The sequence below is a fragment of the Felis catus genome, chromosome D1, assembly GCF_018350175.1.
Source record: "Felis catus isolate Fca126 chromosome D1, F.catus_Fca126_mat1.0, whole genome shotgun sequence".
Taxonomy (NCBI): domain Eukaryota; kingdom Metazoa; phylum Chordata; class Mammalia; order Carnivora; family Felidae; genus Felis; species Felis catus.
Window position 1 is genome coordinate 70646445 of NC_058377.1, and position 15520 is coordinate 70661964.

The following is a 15520-nucleotide window of genomic DNA, read 5'->3' on the forward strand; positions in this document are numbered from 1 at the left end:
TGGACTGGGAAGAATACAGTGAGACCAACGGCCTTGTGCTAACTGGGGTGTTCAGGAGCAGGCATGGTGGAGCAAGAAAGTGAGGGGGCGGAGAGTCAGGGGTGACGTCAGAGGTGCGGTGCACCAGACCTCAAGACCTCTCAAGTGGAGTGGTTCCAGGTCCTGAGAAGGCCCAGGGTATAACTGTGGATATGAGGCACTGGTCATTATTGCCAACATTAAGGAATAAGGAGACCAGGATGGTAAATGGCTTCACGTGGTGAGGTCACCTGGTGACGGCAGGACTTGAAGTGGAGAGGACTTTGGGGATCCAGGTGGCCAAATGACCACCACTGCAAAGAGAGTTTGGAAGGTGGCATGTGCCTCAAGGATAGGCCCTCTTGTCATGCTTTCCATTCTTGGGTCACTCATTCAAGAGTCAAGCTCCTGGGACAGAGGGTCTGATGGGTTGAGCTGGATGGCATAAGCCTCAAAGGGAAAGTCACATTGCATGTGACAGAAGGCATCGTGGCAGGTTGGTGTCAATGGGGAATGGCGAGACCACCAATGGAGGCCCCAGTGGAATATGTGAGGGGTGGGCAGCCTCTAATCAAGAGGTTGGAAGATAATTTGGGGAGGTGTGCCTTTGAGGGACAGCCAAGTTTCCATTAAGCAGGAGGTGAAGGGAGTAATCTGCCATGCACTTTAAGTTGATAATGGAGAGTGTTTTGTCTTTTTGCTTGTTTCACAATGGATCAAGGGTGTTCCACCAGTCAAACTAACAACATGTAATAGAGAAAAGATGTGCTCTGGGTCAGAGGTCAGAGTTCCATTTCTGGCCCCATCACTTACATGCTGAGCAACCTTAACCAATTACTTCACCTCTCTGAGCTGTTTTCCCATCTGTGAAATGACAAAGTCGTAACTGGCTCGTGTGAGGATCAAAGAGATAATAGATGCAAAACTGCCTCCTAAACTCGAAACTGTTGTCCACACGTGAATTGTTATTATCATTATTGCACGGTGAGTTAACGGTAGCATTTGGACTCTTGACTCCCAATTCAGAACAGCCCTGGGACGAAGGCAGGCAAAGGCTATCTCCATTTTACAGGTTCATTTATTCAAGAAAACTTGCTGAATGCTAATCCTATGTCAGTCACTGAGCTGGGCAAGGGCAATAGTGAGATGAATCAGACGAAGTCCCTAACTTTGGAGTTCATAGTCTAACAGAGGAAACAGACGTGGTAACGTGCTAAGCTGTGCTACATGGTATAAGGGTGGAATAGAGGATGCTGTGCTAGCATACAAAAAAGAACAGTTAGGGAGAACCTGAGCAGGCTTGGCAAAGGAAGTGGCAGGAGAGCTGGGTCTTGAAGATTAAGCCCAACAAGAGGAGAGATGTTCCACTCCCTGGCGAGTCAGTGGTGGAGACCCAACTTAGAGAGAACCCAGGGCCACAGACATGCCATTATGTGTCACCTCCCCAATGCTCTTTGGACAAAGGGAAAAGAAGCTTCTTTGGTCTCACACAGAAGCTTATTCTCTTTGCTTCTATTAAGGGCCTGGCTGCCATGGGAACAACACTTGCTTAGTCTCTTTCCAATTTGCTGTCAACAACTTACTGTCAGGGTGCAAATGCACAGCTCAGATACCCTAGATATGAGGCATCGGGCTTCAGTTTCTGCCTCCTAGCCTCTTCCCAACCATCTGATGATGGCCGTTATTGTCTGACTGGCCTGCCTTCTGGGGGAACCAAAGCGAGCCCAGTGGGTCAACCTGGGAACAGCTTTTGCAGGAAACCAACAGGGCTTTAAAGGAATCATTTACTTGTCACACAGCCTATAATTATGTTACATCTGAATGAGGCTGCTGGAGGACTGCCCCCTCCTCCGGCCCGTCTCCTTTCCCTCTCACTATTTCCTTCAACAACCATAAGGAACAACCTGATTCTATCTGGATCCCTTCTTCCTCAATCCCCTAGATTCCCAAACTCTGACAGTTCCCTTCTCACTTTTTCAAAGGGCATTGGTGGGGACCCACCTCATTCCTGGAAACTTGGGCACCCAAAGCTGGGCTTTATTCCTATTTCATAGCCAACAATAATGAAAACTATGGTATATCCATTTTCCAGATGAACCTCAAAGAAGGTAAGAGGTGAGGGGCTCCATCTTGGAGGGGCAGCAGAACTCGAGACTGGACTGTAGCCTAAGACAAGAGAATAAAGATCGTCAACGTGGGCTGTCCAGCATCCACATCCCCCTTCCTAATAGCATCCTGATTTCTGTGCATGTTACCTTCAGTCTTGCTGGGTGTGGACATCCAGATGCCTTTCGCCCACTATGGTCACCGAAGGGCCACAGTGCTGTGACCTGTGAGTTTTAAGGGAAGTGCCAAAAGTTATCTCCATGTTGAGACTAGCACTGTGTCTAGCCCACAGTACATGTGGAGCAAATGTCATTTCTGCCTCAGGACTGTTACTCATTATTTGTGTTGTTAGGCAAGTCACTTATCTATTCTTTGCCTTGGAGGGGCCCCTGGGTGGCTCAGTCAGTTAAGCATCCAACTTTGGTTCAGGTCATGATCTCACAGTTCCTGAGTTTGAGCCCCACATAGGGCTCTGTGCTGACAGTTCAGAGCCTGGAGCCTGCTTCGGATTCTGTGTCTCTTTCTCTCTTTTTGCCCCTTCTTTGCTAGCACTCTGTCTCTCTCTCAAAAGTAAATAAACATTAAAAAAAAGTTAAAAAAAAAAAAAAAGGAGGTCTGAGGCAGTGGCTATGTACAGAATCCAATCCTCCAGGGAAGCTGAAGGTGAAAGCTCAGAGAATAATTTGTTTAATTTATTTTTTAAATTTACATCCAAGTTAGTTAGCATATAGTGTAACAATGACTTCAGGAGTAGATTCCTTAATGCCCCTTTCCCATTTAGCCCATCCCCCCTCGCACAACCCCTCCAGTAACCCTCAGTTTGTTCTCCGTATTTATGAATCTCTTCTGTTTTGTCCCCCTCCCTGTTTTTATGTTATTTTTGTTCCCTTATGTTCATCTGTTTTGTCTCTTAAAGTCCTCTTATGAGTGAAGTCATATGATTTGTGTCTTTCTCTGACTAATTTCACTTAGCATAATACCCTCCAGTTCCATCCATGTAGTTGCAAATGGCAAGTTTCATTCTTTTTAATTGCTGAGTAGTAACTCCATTGTATGTGTGTGTGTGTGTGCGTGTGTGTGTGTATACACATACATGGAGATATATATAGATAGATAGATAGATATACCACATCTTCTTTATCCATTCATCCATCGATGGACATTTGGGCTCTTCCCGTACTTTGGCTATTGATAGTGCTGCTATAAACATTGGGGTGCATGGGCCCCTTTGAATCAGCATTTTTGTATCCTTTGGGTAAATACCTAGCAGTGCAATTGCTGGGTTGTAGGTAGTCCTATTTTTAATTTTTTGCAGAACCTCCATCCTGTTTTCCAGAGTGGCTGCACCAGTTTGCATTCCCACCAGCAGTGCAAAAGAGATCCTCTTTCTCCTCATCCTTGCCAACATCTGTTGTTGCCTGAGTTGTTATGTTAGCCGTTCTGACAGGTGTGAGGTGGTATCTCATTGTGGTTTTGATTTGTATTTCCCTGATGATGAGTGATGTTGAGCATTTTTTCACGTGTCGGTTGGCCATCTGGATGTCTTCTTTGAAGAAGTGTCTATTCATATCATTGCCCATTTCTTCACTGGATTATTTGTTTTTTGGGTGTAATGTTTATTTTATTTTTTTTGAGCATGAACAGGGGAGGAGCAGAGAGAGGGAGAGAGAAGATCCAAAGCAGGCTCTCTACTGACAGCAAAGAGTCTGATGCAGGGCTTGAACTCATGAACCGAGAGATTATGACCCGAGCCCAAGTCCGACACTTAACCAACCGAACCACCTAGGCACCTCTCAGAGAATAATTTTTATCAGCTCCTTGTCTTCCTCTCCTACTGCATCTTCTACCACTTTATTGCTCCGGAGCAAAAAAGAAGCAAGAATCCCAGCCATTCTGTTCCTCAAATGTACCAAACTCATTTCCACCTCAGGGCCTTGTTACTGCCTTACTGCCCTCTCAACCCTTTCTATCATTACCCTCCCTCTACCAGCCAGTATCTGTCCCATTAGCCTATTTAGTTCCTGCAGAGCACTCATCCACTCCGAAAACATTTGATTGTTGTCGCAAAAATGTAAGCTCGAGAGCACAAAGATTTTGTCTGTCTTGTTCACTATATACATGCTGGGACAAGAACGGTGCTTGCACAAAGGAGGAGCTCAATAAGAAAAAAAAAAAAACCCACTGAATGCAAAATTGGAACTCCTCGTAAGGGAAAATGTCAAGCAGGGAGACTGAGGAAGAAATCCAGTTGTGCTATTGGGACCCGGGAGCGTGGAAGCTCAGCAATTGTGACATCACCTTTTGGGTTGGATTCAGAGGCACCAATAGAAGGAAATAAATACTACTACAACTGTTTTTCTTTTTCTTCTGCAAAAGGCAGTTATCACATTAAAAGGGAAAAAAAAAAAAAGGTGAGGCCACTGCCAGCGGAACATGACACAGTCTGTATGTATGAGTTTATTGGAAGTGCTAAATGAGTAACTTCCTGAATGATGTGGAAATTGATGAGGCTTGTGGCATTCCGGAAAAATTTGACACAGATTGTGCACTAAAGCAATTCCATGGAATCATGTTTGATGGTTTAAGCGGTCACTGGTTTAAAAGGTTTTGGCTTGAAGTTGTTATGACAGGTGAACATTTCTTATACACCAAAATCCCTGGTATGCAGCTATTCACTCAGCTTTTGGGGGACACAAGAAAGCAGATAACTAGGGTTCTGTGCCCAGCCTTCTGTGAACAAGTAGGAAAAATGAGAAGGGGCTGGGGAAGGAGGAGTTGAGACTTTTATTCAACACCTTTTACATGCCATACACTAACAAGTCATGACTTTTCTCATTTAATAACACTGCGAGGCAGGCATTATTTCTATTTTCCAGATTGGGGGGAGGGGAAGGCTAAAGCAGATCGACTAGTCCAAGATCAGTGTTAATCGATTACAGAGAAAAATCTGATTCCAGGTTTGACTCCAAAGCCTGTACACTTTATACTCTTGCCTTCCCAGAATTCCTGGAAATCCCTTTGATGGAATGTATTGCTCATCTTTAAAAAAGGCAGGGGGACAATGATATGGCCAAAAAGGAGGCAGGAAGTAACAGGAGAAAAGTCACGAACTATTAGGTTGAATCATATGAAATTTCTGATAGTTGATTTTTTTTTTTTTTTTTTTTGGCCATAAAAGAGGCCAAAATTATTTGTCCTGTGGATAAAAATCATTATAACAATACTACTAATAGCCACTCTGCAGATTTGTACACGCCTTTACAGATTATGTAAAGTGCCATTTCAGTAAACTTTTAAGACAGGAAGGGTAAGGATTTTGTATATTGAGGAAAAGCAGATTTGGCAGCCCCGCCCACTTACCAGAGCAGTGTTTGCCCTTAGGGAAGCCCTTAACAGTTGTTTTGTTTTTGAGGCTTCTACCAGTCCTCCACTCTCTGCCCCCACCATGTCCCACCCTCTACACCACCTTCTGTCAAAATAACTCTGCTTCTACAACACATTCCTAACTGGTCTCCCATGCCCCAAATCTATTTTCCCAACATTAGCCAGAGGTTTCTCTAAATGCAAATGTTTCACTCATCTGCTTAAGATCCTTACTAGTTCTTCATTCCCTACAAGATGAAGTTCAAATGTCTCAGCCTGTCCTTCATGATCTGACCCTTGTCTGCCATCTCCAGCCTCACCCTCTGCCATTGCCCCAACACACCCTGTGCTGAGTAAACCCATCTCTCTTGTGCATGTCCTTCTGTGACCGTACCCAAACTATTCTGTGGCTGGAATGTCTCTGCCGTCCCTTCTCTCCAACCCTCATCTGGCATTCAGCAGGCAAATTTTTGCTTTTCAAGGCTGAGTTCCAATGTCACCTCTTTTGTGAAATCATACCTGCCTTACTTCTGTTACCCATTTTCTGTGCTCTCTCAGCAGCTGGTAAGACTTATTTTTTTAAATTGTTAATGTTTTTATTTTTGAGACAGAGAGAGAGCATAAGCAGGGGAGGGGCAGAGAGAGAGGGAGGCACAGAATCCAAAGCAGGCTTCAGGCTCTGAACTGTCAGCACAGAGCCTGATGCGGGGCTCAACCTCACGGACTATGAGATCATTACCTGAGCTGAAGTTGGACGCTTAACCTACTGAGCCACCCAGGCGCCCCTGGCTGGTAAGACTTATTAAACAGTGCTCTGATTAGGTATTTATGTGTGGTCATTAAAATACTCACCAAAGTGTACCTTAGCCTTAATAAGTTCAGGACACAGCACTAGACATATAGCAGGTCTTAAGTCAGAACCCAAGGACCCTAGAAAGTCCCGGTCTTGTGCCTTAGGTTAGGAAATAAGGGAAAAATCTTACAGGTTGAGTGTCAAAAACTGGGGCACAGTCCTCTAGGACTTTTCCAGAGGTCTTTACATTGAAGGGATAAGCCAGGGACTACCTGAACTTGGATTTGTACTTCCATTACCAAGGCTTATTTTCATTTAAGTGGTGCCTGTGAGTATATGATCCATGTGAATTACATAAGAACATTTTGGATTTTGTAAGTTCTATTTCACACAGACACATAGGCCAGGGGTGAAGCACCTGGCCTTTGCTGACCCCATGATAGTAACATATTTTATTTAGTTTGATGAATGAGGAACAGTTTACTAGCAGAAAATATATGTATGCAATATAAAACAACAAGGGATACACGTGGCCACAAAGACAAGCTATTTAGAACAAGAACACTCAGCCAAATATTCCCATAATACTTCTTTATTACTTCTTAAATTTGGTAGCAGGTATTAACGTGGTAAAAACACTGATGGAGAAAAAACATAACATTGACAAAATTCTATCAACTTTTCTTGGACCTAAGAAAAAGAGCACCATTATTTGATTTCAGCTGTGGGAACACACTGGTCTAGCCAGTAGAACCCTAGTGTACTAGCAGAGATCGTTTGAAAACCATGCTCTGAACAGTCATGAGTCATACCTTTAATCAAAGCACAGGGCCATTAAAAAAAAAAAAGCGTGACCTTAACTTCATAGAAAGAGAAAATTTTGATTATGATTAATTACATTTACTTTTTAATGTTGGTGGGCTTTAAGAAATGGTTTACATAGCTTAGTAGAGTTCAGTCATTTCCCCAGACTTCTGGAGCCAGATAGGCGTTTTCCCCATCCTGGCTGTGAAGTCCTGTACGGTGATTCAGTCCCCACCCTCTTCTAAGAGAATGCAGCGCTCCCTTACAAGGGGACGCCAGCTCTCTGGGTGGGCCCAGAAGAAGCTGTGCTTTCAGCCACTTAAACCCCAGAGATCAAGATCACAGATCTAAAAATCACAAGTGCTGGACTCAGGGACTCTGGCCAACGAAATATCTTAGCCACACCCAGTGTCCTCAGGGGGTAGACAGCATTTATTCTCAAGATGTATTAGTGATATGACAGATGTGAGATTTTGATTTTCTATTCACTTGAGAGATAGGCAGATCTGTGACATATCCGGATTCATCTTAATGAAGGAAACATTCTTAGAGAGTGGTATCTTTTTTTCCCACCTAACATTATTTCATAGACACATGTCAATGGTGTGATTTAATCCACACCCTCTTTATAGCTACATGCCTCCTTCATTTGGTCCCTCAGAAAGAATTTATCGGGCATCTACGGTCTAGTGGGTATTCTGATATACACAGCATATAATTTATACCATTTGCTTATTAATACTTGTTGTGGGGTGTCCCAGTTGTTTTCAACTTTCATTATTAAAAATACTATTATTGAAATCTTTGGGCCTCTTCTTTTCAGTTAAGTCTCTCAAAGTGGTATTACCAGAGAAGAGTCTGAGTAGGCAAGGAATTGTATAGCTACTGTTGTACGTGGTCAAGATTAAAGTGTAGGTTTTAATTGTAGATTATATGTGAAATGTATGGTTAGGCCACTGAAGACTAAAGATGACAAGAATCTAAACTAAGGCAATGGTGGTAGGGGCAAGAAGAAAAGATTACAAAACTACTGAGGAAGGGAGGACATGGGACTTGGGGTCTGACGAGATATGGAAGAAAGAGTTAAGGTAACCACTGGGTTTCTAGCACAAGTGACCAGAGAACACAGCAAAGGAACAAGTTTGAGGGGCAAGATAAGCTCATTTCACAATGTTAATTTTAAGTGGCCTGTGGGTAACATCCAGGAGACATCCCAGCTGATGATACAATTTGTTAAAGAGGTAGCTATAAAAACACAAGGCTTTTTATTTTTTTGCATGAATTTTTTCAGCTAGAAACCCTGGAGGTCAGCTAAATGAATTGTTTCATTTTAGAGATAAGGAGATAGGCCCACACAGATGTATCTACTTTCAGAAAGTTACTTAGAGAACAGAGATTAGATTTAAGAAGACTCATTCGAGGACTGTTTCAGCCCACCATGCTGCATCCCACTGGTAAATCTTGTTGGTTTTACAATTATTCAGAAAGACATACAGAGCTGTTTTCTCAGAATCCCACAATGATACACAGAACCCCAGATGAAAGGTACAAATCCCACTTGCACTCTTTTGTCACTGCATAACTAACCTCTTAACCAAAGAGATCCTGCCATCGCTAGGTGGAGAAAATAAAAAGGTCAGACTGCTAGAAGTGACTTGATGAGTGACTCGAAATATCACGTTATTACTATCACCTGGCTGCACAGATCTTTGTGCTCAATTTTTAAAGAACTGCTCATTTGTCATTCTGAAAGCAAATAAAACCAGCATGTTCATCACAGACCATTTATTATATGAGGTATATGGGTGTGACAGTCACATCAGCTGTGATAAGTTGATAAGTGGAAGTGCCAAAAGCTAATTAAAAAATTGACATGATATGGGTGCCTGGGTGGCTCAGTCGGTTAAATGTCTGACTCTTGATCTCAGCTCAAGTCATAATCTTACAGTTCATGAGCTTAAGCCCCGCATTGGGCTCCACACTGACAACACAGAGACTGCTTGGGATCCTCTCTCTCCCTCTCTCCCTGCGTCTCCCATGCATGCCCCCTCTCTCTCAAAATACAGAAATAAACTTTAGAGCTTTTAAAAAACTGACACACGAAGGGGCGCCTGGGTGGCTCAGTAGGTTGAGCCTCCAACTTCAGCTCAGGTCATGATCTCGTGGCTTACAGGTTTGAGCCCCGCACCAGGCTCTGTGCTGACAGCTCGGAGCCTGGAGCCTGCTTCGGATTCTGTGTCTCCCTCTCTCTCTGTCCCTCCCCCCTCATGCTCTGTCTCTCTCTCCTTCAAAAATAAACATCAAAAAAAATTGTTTTAAATTGACACTGCTAACAAACTATAATTTAAATAAAAATTTGAAGAGAAAAAAATTGACAGAAAAGACATTATAAAGTTGAGGGCCAATGACACTTCAGTTAAGGAGTTCTTGAGAAATGAAGAAATCTTTTGAAGTTACTGGTGCTAAAAAACAAAAGCATTCAAGTAGAGTATAGAATTAGGACCTAAATTCAGAGGGAGGTATGGAGTGAGCGAGAGCAGGTTTCCAACTGTCTGCAGGTGAAGGAAGGAAGGAGATGGGGAAAGAAATGGAATGAACATTTACTGAAGAGTATGTGCGACGTGCCAAATAGTCACAATTAAATGCAGGCTTTAACTTCATCCGCACATCAACTCTGTTAAGTAGCCATTATAAACACCTTACAGATAAGGAAACTGAGGCACAGAGCAGGCAGTGGTGGCAGTGTGTGACTTGCTGCACACCAGTTGTGTTTGCCTGTCTGACACCCTGGCTTTGTATCTGGTTTCAACTCTTACTATCAAGCCTTAACTAGTAGTAACTTACCCTCTCATAACACTGTAATCATCATCTGGAAATGAGGATATAATAGTATTTCCTCAGTCATTGGGAGGATTACGTATGCCACAGAAAAAGCACTCAATGTCGCGCCCGGTACGTATCAGCACTCCATAAACCAGCTATCTATCACTAAGAACACAGCAAGTAATTGGAATACAGGAGTCCACATTTTGATTCTAAACTGAACTTCTGCACTATACCTGGTTGTGTCTTTAGGCTCCTGAGATCCTGGGGGTGGAGAGTGCAGCTCAGGGGCAGGGACAGATAACATTAATGGTGTGCTGGGAGTGTGGGTGAGGGCAGTTAAGGCAGGCAGCAGATAGGCCTGACCCTACTTTGAGGACGGTATTTAGAATTGTTAAAACAACAACAAAGTATAATTTTAAACTAAATCTTGACTTACAGGAATGGCTATAAATTATTAGCTAAGAACATTTACCAGTGTGGAAGGAAAAAAATCACCAGTAAAGCTACTTACTTTACCCAATATGTAGCACAGTTATTTTACCTCCGATACTACTGAGTTTCTAAAAATTTGTGGTTCTCTTGTCTTTTTAGATATCCTGAAAGGAGTTCTGTCACCTATATTATTTATAATTCATGTAGACAAGTTTCTCACACCAAGCAGAATAGCACTAATATCAATCTCCTTGCTAACAGAAAAATTACCTTGTTTTTCCTTTTTATAAGAACAATTTAAGGGGTGCCTGGGTGGCTCGGTTGGTTAAGCATCTGACTCTTGCTTTCTGCTCAGGTCATGATCTCATGGTCCATTGAGTTTGAGCCCTACATCAGGCTCTACACTTGTAATTCTCTCTCTCCCTCTTTCTTTGCCCCTCCCCCACTTGCACACATGTTCTCTCAAAATAAATAAATAAACCTAAAAAAACCAAGCCTTTAAACTCCAATCACTCTAATCCCAAAATGAAAGTAACTTCCTTCCTAAGAGCTCTAAGGGAGCACTGAGAGCTCCCTCTAGTGTCATGACAGCAAAATAGAAGGGCCATTAAATTCTCTTGTAAGATTTACAGGTTTATTCATTCAATACCTTTTATATTATTAGGCCCTCACCTGGTGTCAGATGCCATGTTTATTCTCTTGGCACACATCATGGTCCTAATTATATGATATCTTCTAATGTGAGCAACCACAACCTTGAAATGTATATTATATCCTAACACAGCACAGTGTGAACAGCTTTCTCCAAGCAGTGCTGCTACCCCATTCAGTTCACATTAATTGCATAAAGCTAATAAAATGCTAATGAAGTAAATAGTTTAATGTAGTATAGATATCTGACAAGTGCATCAACTTCTTTCTCTTTGTTCTCATGTATGAATTTAAGAAAACAGCAATGTGAGCCAATCTGAGGCCAACAATCAGCTTTAGTATGTTAGGGAGGCAATTTTCTGAAACTGCCAAGAGAGATTAGATGTAGAGGCATAATTCCTTGAGACTTTAAATGCAATACTGGTTGATTGTGAATAAAAAAACAAAACCTTTAACATGCTAAGTCACTCTTCCTGTCCTGTAATATCAGCTAAAGGTATTCAATGAATATGGATTCCCTGACCAAGTAAGATTAAGATTTACTGGGTTGGGGGCACCTGGGTGGCTTGATTAAACATCCAACTTCGGCTCAGACCCTGGAGCCTGTTTCAGATTTTGTGTTTCCCTCTCTCTCTGCCCCTCCCCTGCTCATGCTCTCTCTCAAAAAATAAAATAAAATGTTAAAAAAAAAAAAAAAAGGATATACTGGGTTAAACCAAATTAAGGCGCTTCTTTATTGAAGGAGCTCTCTCAGAATTTCTAGTATGCTAATGTACATGGTGAATTTCCTGTTCAGGACGGTATGAAGCTTTTCCCAAACTTACTTGACTATGGAATCTTTTTTCTCCCAGAATATCTAATGACATCAAAGAAGCTAATGTTCAATGGAACAGAGTTTGGGAAATGATCTAATCCAAAGTTCCATCAGTTCCTCTGCTCTCATCATAAATTTCCAGCACTTGACTCAATGCATGAAACTGACCTCTTTCCTGCTTTCCTAGTATCTTCCCCACTGGTAGCCACTTACTTTGCTTTGGGATCTCATTGCTCTGGAATCTCAAATGCCTTGTAATCCTCTGGTTCTTTCTGATTAAAAAAGCAAGTGGCTTCACAGTTTATGACATCATACAAGGTATCAATCTCCTTTATACTCTGTTCTCTCTCAAGTGCTGAAATAGGAGATGCCGCTCTCTTTCACACACCTTATCTATGGACACATCCTGAATGTAGCCTGTAGCCTAGCTGGAAGACAAAGTATGACAGTTCAGTGTTCAGACTTGGCTAAAAGATCAGACTACCTCAATCATCCCCAAGGAATGCAAGGGCCAACAGGGCAGCACAGCCAGACTCTAGGGAACTCAGCACAGAGAGCCATTTGGAGTCACATTGAGAAGTGAAGGTGCCCAAGCCCGGGTGTAAAGTAAGGAAAGGGGAGGAGTGTGTAAGGCTCGGGGGAGACATGGCAACAGCACAGCTTTTTGAATCCCCTGGAGTTGACTCGTCACAGTGCAGCCCCAGGAGGTGCCTGCCGCCAACAGAATTCCTAACAAACATAAAATAAGACTTGAAGCTAAATGTGAATGATAAAAAGATCTATTTTGGATGATCACTTTTCATTGTTTTTCAGAGTAATTAAGAATAGTATGTTTATTGCAGAAGAATGAACCTGGACCACTTTCTTACACCATACACAAAAATAAACTCAAAATGGATTAAAGACCTAAATGTAAGATAGGAAGCCATCAAAATCCTCGAGGAGAAAGCAGGCAAAAACCTCTTTGGTCTTGGCCACAGCAACTTCTTACTCAACACGTCTCCGGAAGCAAGGGAAACAAAAAGCAAAAATGAACTATTGGGACTTCATCAAAATAAAAGCTTCTGCACAGTGAATGAAACAATCAGCAAAACTAAAAGGCAACCAAAAGAATGGGAGAAGATGTTTGCAAACGACATATCAGATAAAGGGTTAATATCCAAAATCTATAAGGAACTTATCAAACTCAACACCCAAAAAACAATAATCCAGTGAAGAAATGGGCAAAAGACATGGATAGACACTTCTCCAAAGACATCCAGATGGCCAACTGACACATGAAAAAATGCTCCACATCACTCATCATCAGGGAAATACAAATCAAAACCACAATGAGATACCACCTCACACTTGTCAGAATGGCTAACATTAACAACTCCGGCAATGACAGATGTTGGCGAGGATGCGGAGAAAGAGAATCTTTTTTGCACTGCTGGTGGGAATGCAAACTGGTGCAGCCACTCTGGTAAACAGTATGGAGGTTCTTCAAAAAATTAAAAATAGAACTACCCTATGACCCAGCAATTTTACTACTAGGTATTTATCCAAGGGATACAGGTATGCCGTTTCAAAGGGACACCCCCCCCCCCAATGTTTATAGCAGCACTATGAACAACAGCCAAAGTATGGAAAGAGCCCAAATGTCCATCTATGGATGGAGCCTGCTTAAGATTCTGTCTGCCCCTCCCCCTTCTGGTGTGCTCTCTCTCTAAAATAAAAAGAATAGTATGTTTATTTAAGTTGGGGTTCATAATACTTTTTTACACTGAAGATGGATCTATTTTCTCAAGTTATTTGATACTTCCCCCTAGAGCTAAACGCCAGAGAAAAGCCTTTAGAACACAAGGCATTTTTGGAGATACTGGTTGCCGAAACAGTAAGTAAGTAAAACTCAAGTAAATCAAGGCCTGTCTCATTTCATGTCACTGAACTTTTCTTTTTAAAGTTTATTTATTTATTTTGACAGAGGCAGAGACAGCACGAGTGGGGTAGGGGCAGAGAGAGAGAGAGAGAGAGAGAGAGAGACAGAGAGAGAGAGAGAGAGAGAGAGACAGCGAGAGAGAGAGAGAAGGAGAGAGATGAATCCCAAACAGGCTCTGCACTGCCAGGACAGAGCCCAATGCAGGGCTTGAACCCAAGAACTGTGAGATCATGACCTGAGCTGAAATCAAGAGTTGGACGCTCACTGACTGAGCCACCCAGGCGCCTCCTCCTATCACTGAATTTGCAAATTCTCTTTTTGAGAGAGACAGAGTGTGTGCACACACATGGCAGAGGAGCAGAGGGAGAAGGAGAATCTCAAGCAGGCTGCATGCCCAGTGCAGAGCCCAACATAGGGCTGATTTCACAACTGACTGTGAGATCATGACCTGGGTCAAAATCAAGAGCTGGATGCCCAACCAACTGAGCCATCCAGGTGCCCCTGTAAATTCTCTTAATAAAGTCTGTACATGCACAACTCAAAAGGTCATTTAAATTTATAATAGAAACCCATTTAAAAAATATAAAATAAAAAAAAAATTGAAAAAAGAGGCACTTGGGTGGCTCAGTCAGTTAAATGTCCGACTTTGGCTCAGGTCATGATCCCACAGTTCATGAGTTCAAGCCCTGCATCAAGCTCTCTGCTGTCAGTGCAGAGCCTGCTTCGGATCCTCTGCCTCCCTCTCTCTCTGCCGCTCCCCCCATTCATGCACATGCGCTCTCCCTCTCTCTCAAAAATAAATAAAACATTTCTAAAATAAACTATATTAAAAAGTATAAACTATAACTAAAAGAAATCCATTGCTACATAACTAAAGTTATGTAATTATAGATTTATTTATAAAATAACAAAAGATTTAGGAATAGATCTGTTTATTATATTGTGAAAATGGTCTTGGTACATGTGAGAAATATTATATACTTTAAGGACAGCATTCAGAACTGTTAAGACAAAAGACAAACTATAATTTTAAACTCAATCTTGATTTAAGGGAAGGCTATTAAATTATTGGCTGGAATGCATTCAGCATGAACTCAGATTCTATATAACATAAAGCATGAAAGAGTACAAAAGATGTTGGGAGTCCAGTAGGCCCATACCTAAATATTAACTGTAAAACTGCAAGGGCTTTTTTTTTTTTTTTTAAATCTTATACACTAGTTTTCTTCTGAGACAAGTTGATTTTATCTCCAAGACTTAAGGCCATTCCCTGTAAAGAAGAATGAAAATGTTTATAATTATTAAAACTACATAAAATCAGTAGGTTATTCTATCTTAACCAAGTCCCCATTCAATAAGACATCAATAATGAGGGGCGCCTGGGTGGCTCAGTCCATTAAGCACCCAACTTTAGCCCAGGTCATGATCTTGCAGTTCATGAATTCGAGCTCCACATCGGGCTCTGTGCTGACAGCTTAGAGCCTGCAGCCTGCTTTGGATCTTCTGTCTCTCTCTCTCTGCCCCTCCCCGGCTTGTACTCTCTCTCAAAAATAAATAAAACATTAAAAAGTAATAATGAAACCAAGGATATACAAAACAGACTCAACTCAACTTTACTTTGTTAAGTGCTTTTGGTGCTAGATTTACAAATAGTCAATAGATTTGTAGCCTGGATTTCAAAAATTATAGAGAACCCATTTCACAAACACCCTACGGGAACCAACCTGTTTCAGGCAAATAATCCAGAATGACAGGCCCAAAAAGTGGGCCATTTTAATGAAGCAGAAGTTTT

At 42.0% G+C, this 15520-nt stretch overlaps 1 protein-coding gene and 1 long non-coding RNA gene across 2 annotated transcripts in view; both read right to left on the reverse strand.

The window, feature by feature from the left end:
* Positions 1 to 1078: 1078 nt before the first annotated feature.
* On the reverse strand, positions 1079 to 2897 carry LOC109492017. Its single transcript, XR_002145720.3, has 2 exons — positions 2274 to 2897; positions 1079 to 2184 (listed from the first exon to the last, which is right to left on the reverse strand). It is a non-coding gene; the product is annotated as an uncharacterized LOC109492017 (long non-coding RNA).
* A 12037-nt stretch (positions 2898 to 14934) lies between these two features.
* Positions 14935 to 15520, reverse strand: part of COPB1 (COPI coat complex subunit beta 1) — a 36063-nt gene continuing 35477 nt past the window's right edge. Inside the window, exon 22 of the mRNA XM_003993013.5 lies at positions 14935 to 14998. Coding sequence (XP_003993062.1) covers positions 14939 to 14998 — 60 coding nt within the window. The 3' untranslated portion in view covers positions 14935 to 14938. The remainder of the gene's footprint in view (positions 14999 to 15520) is intronic.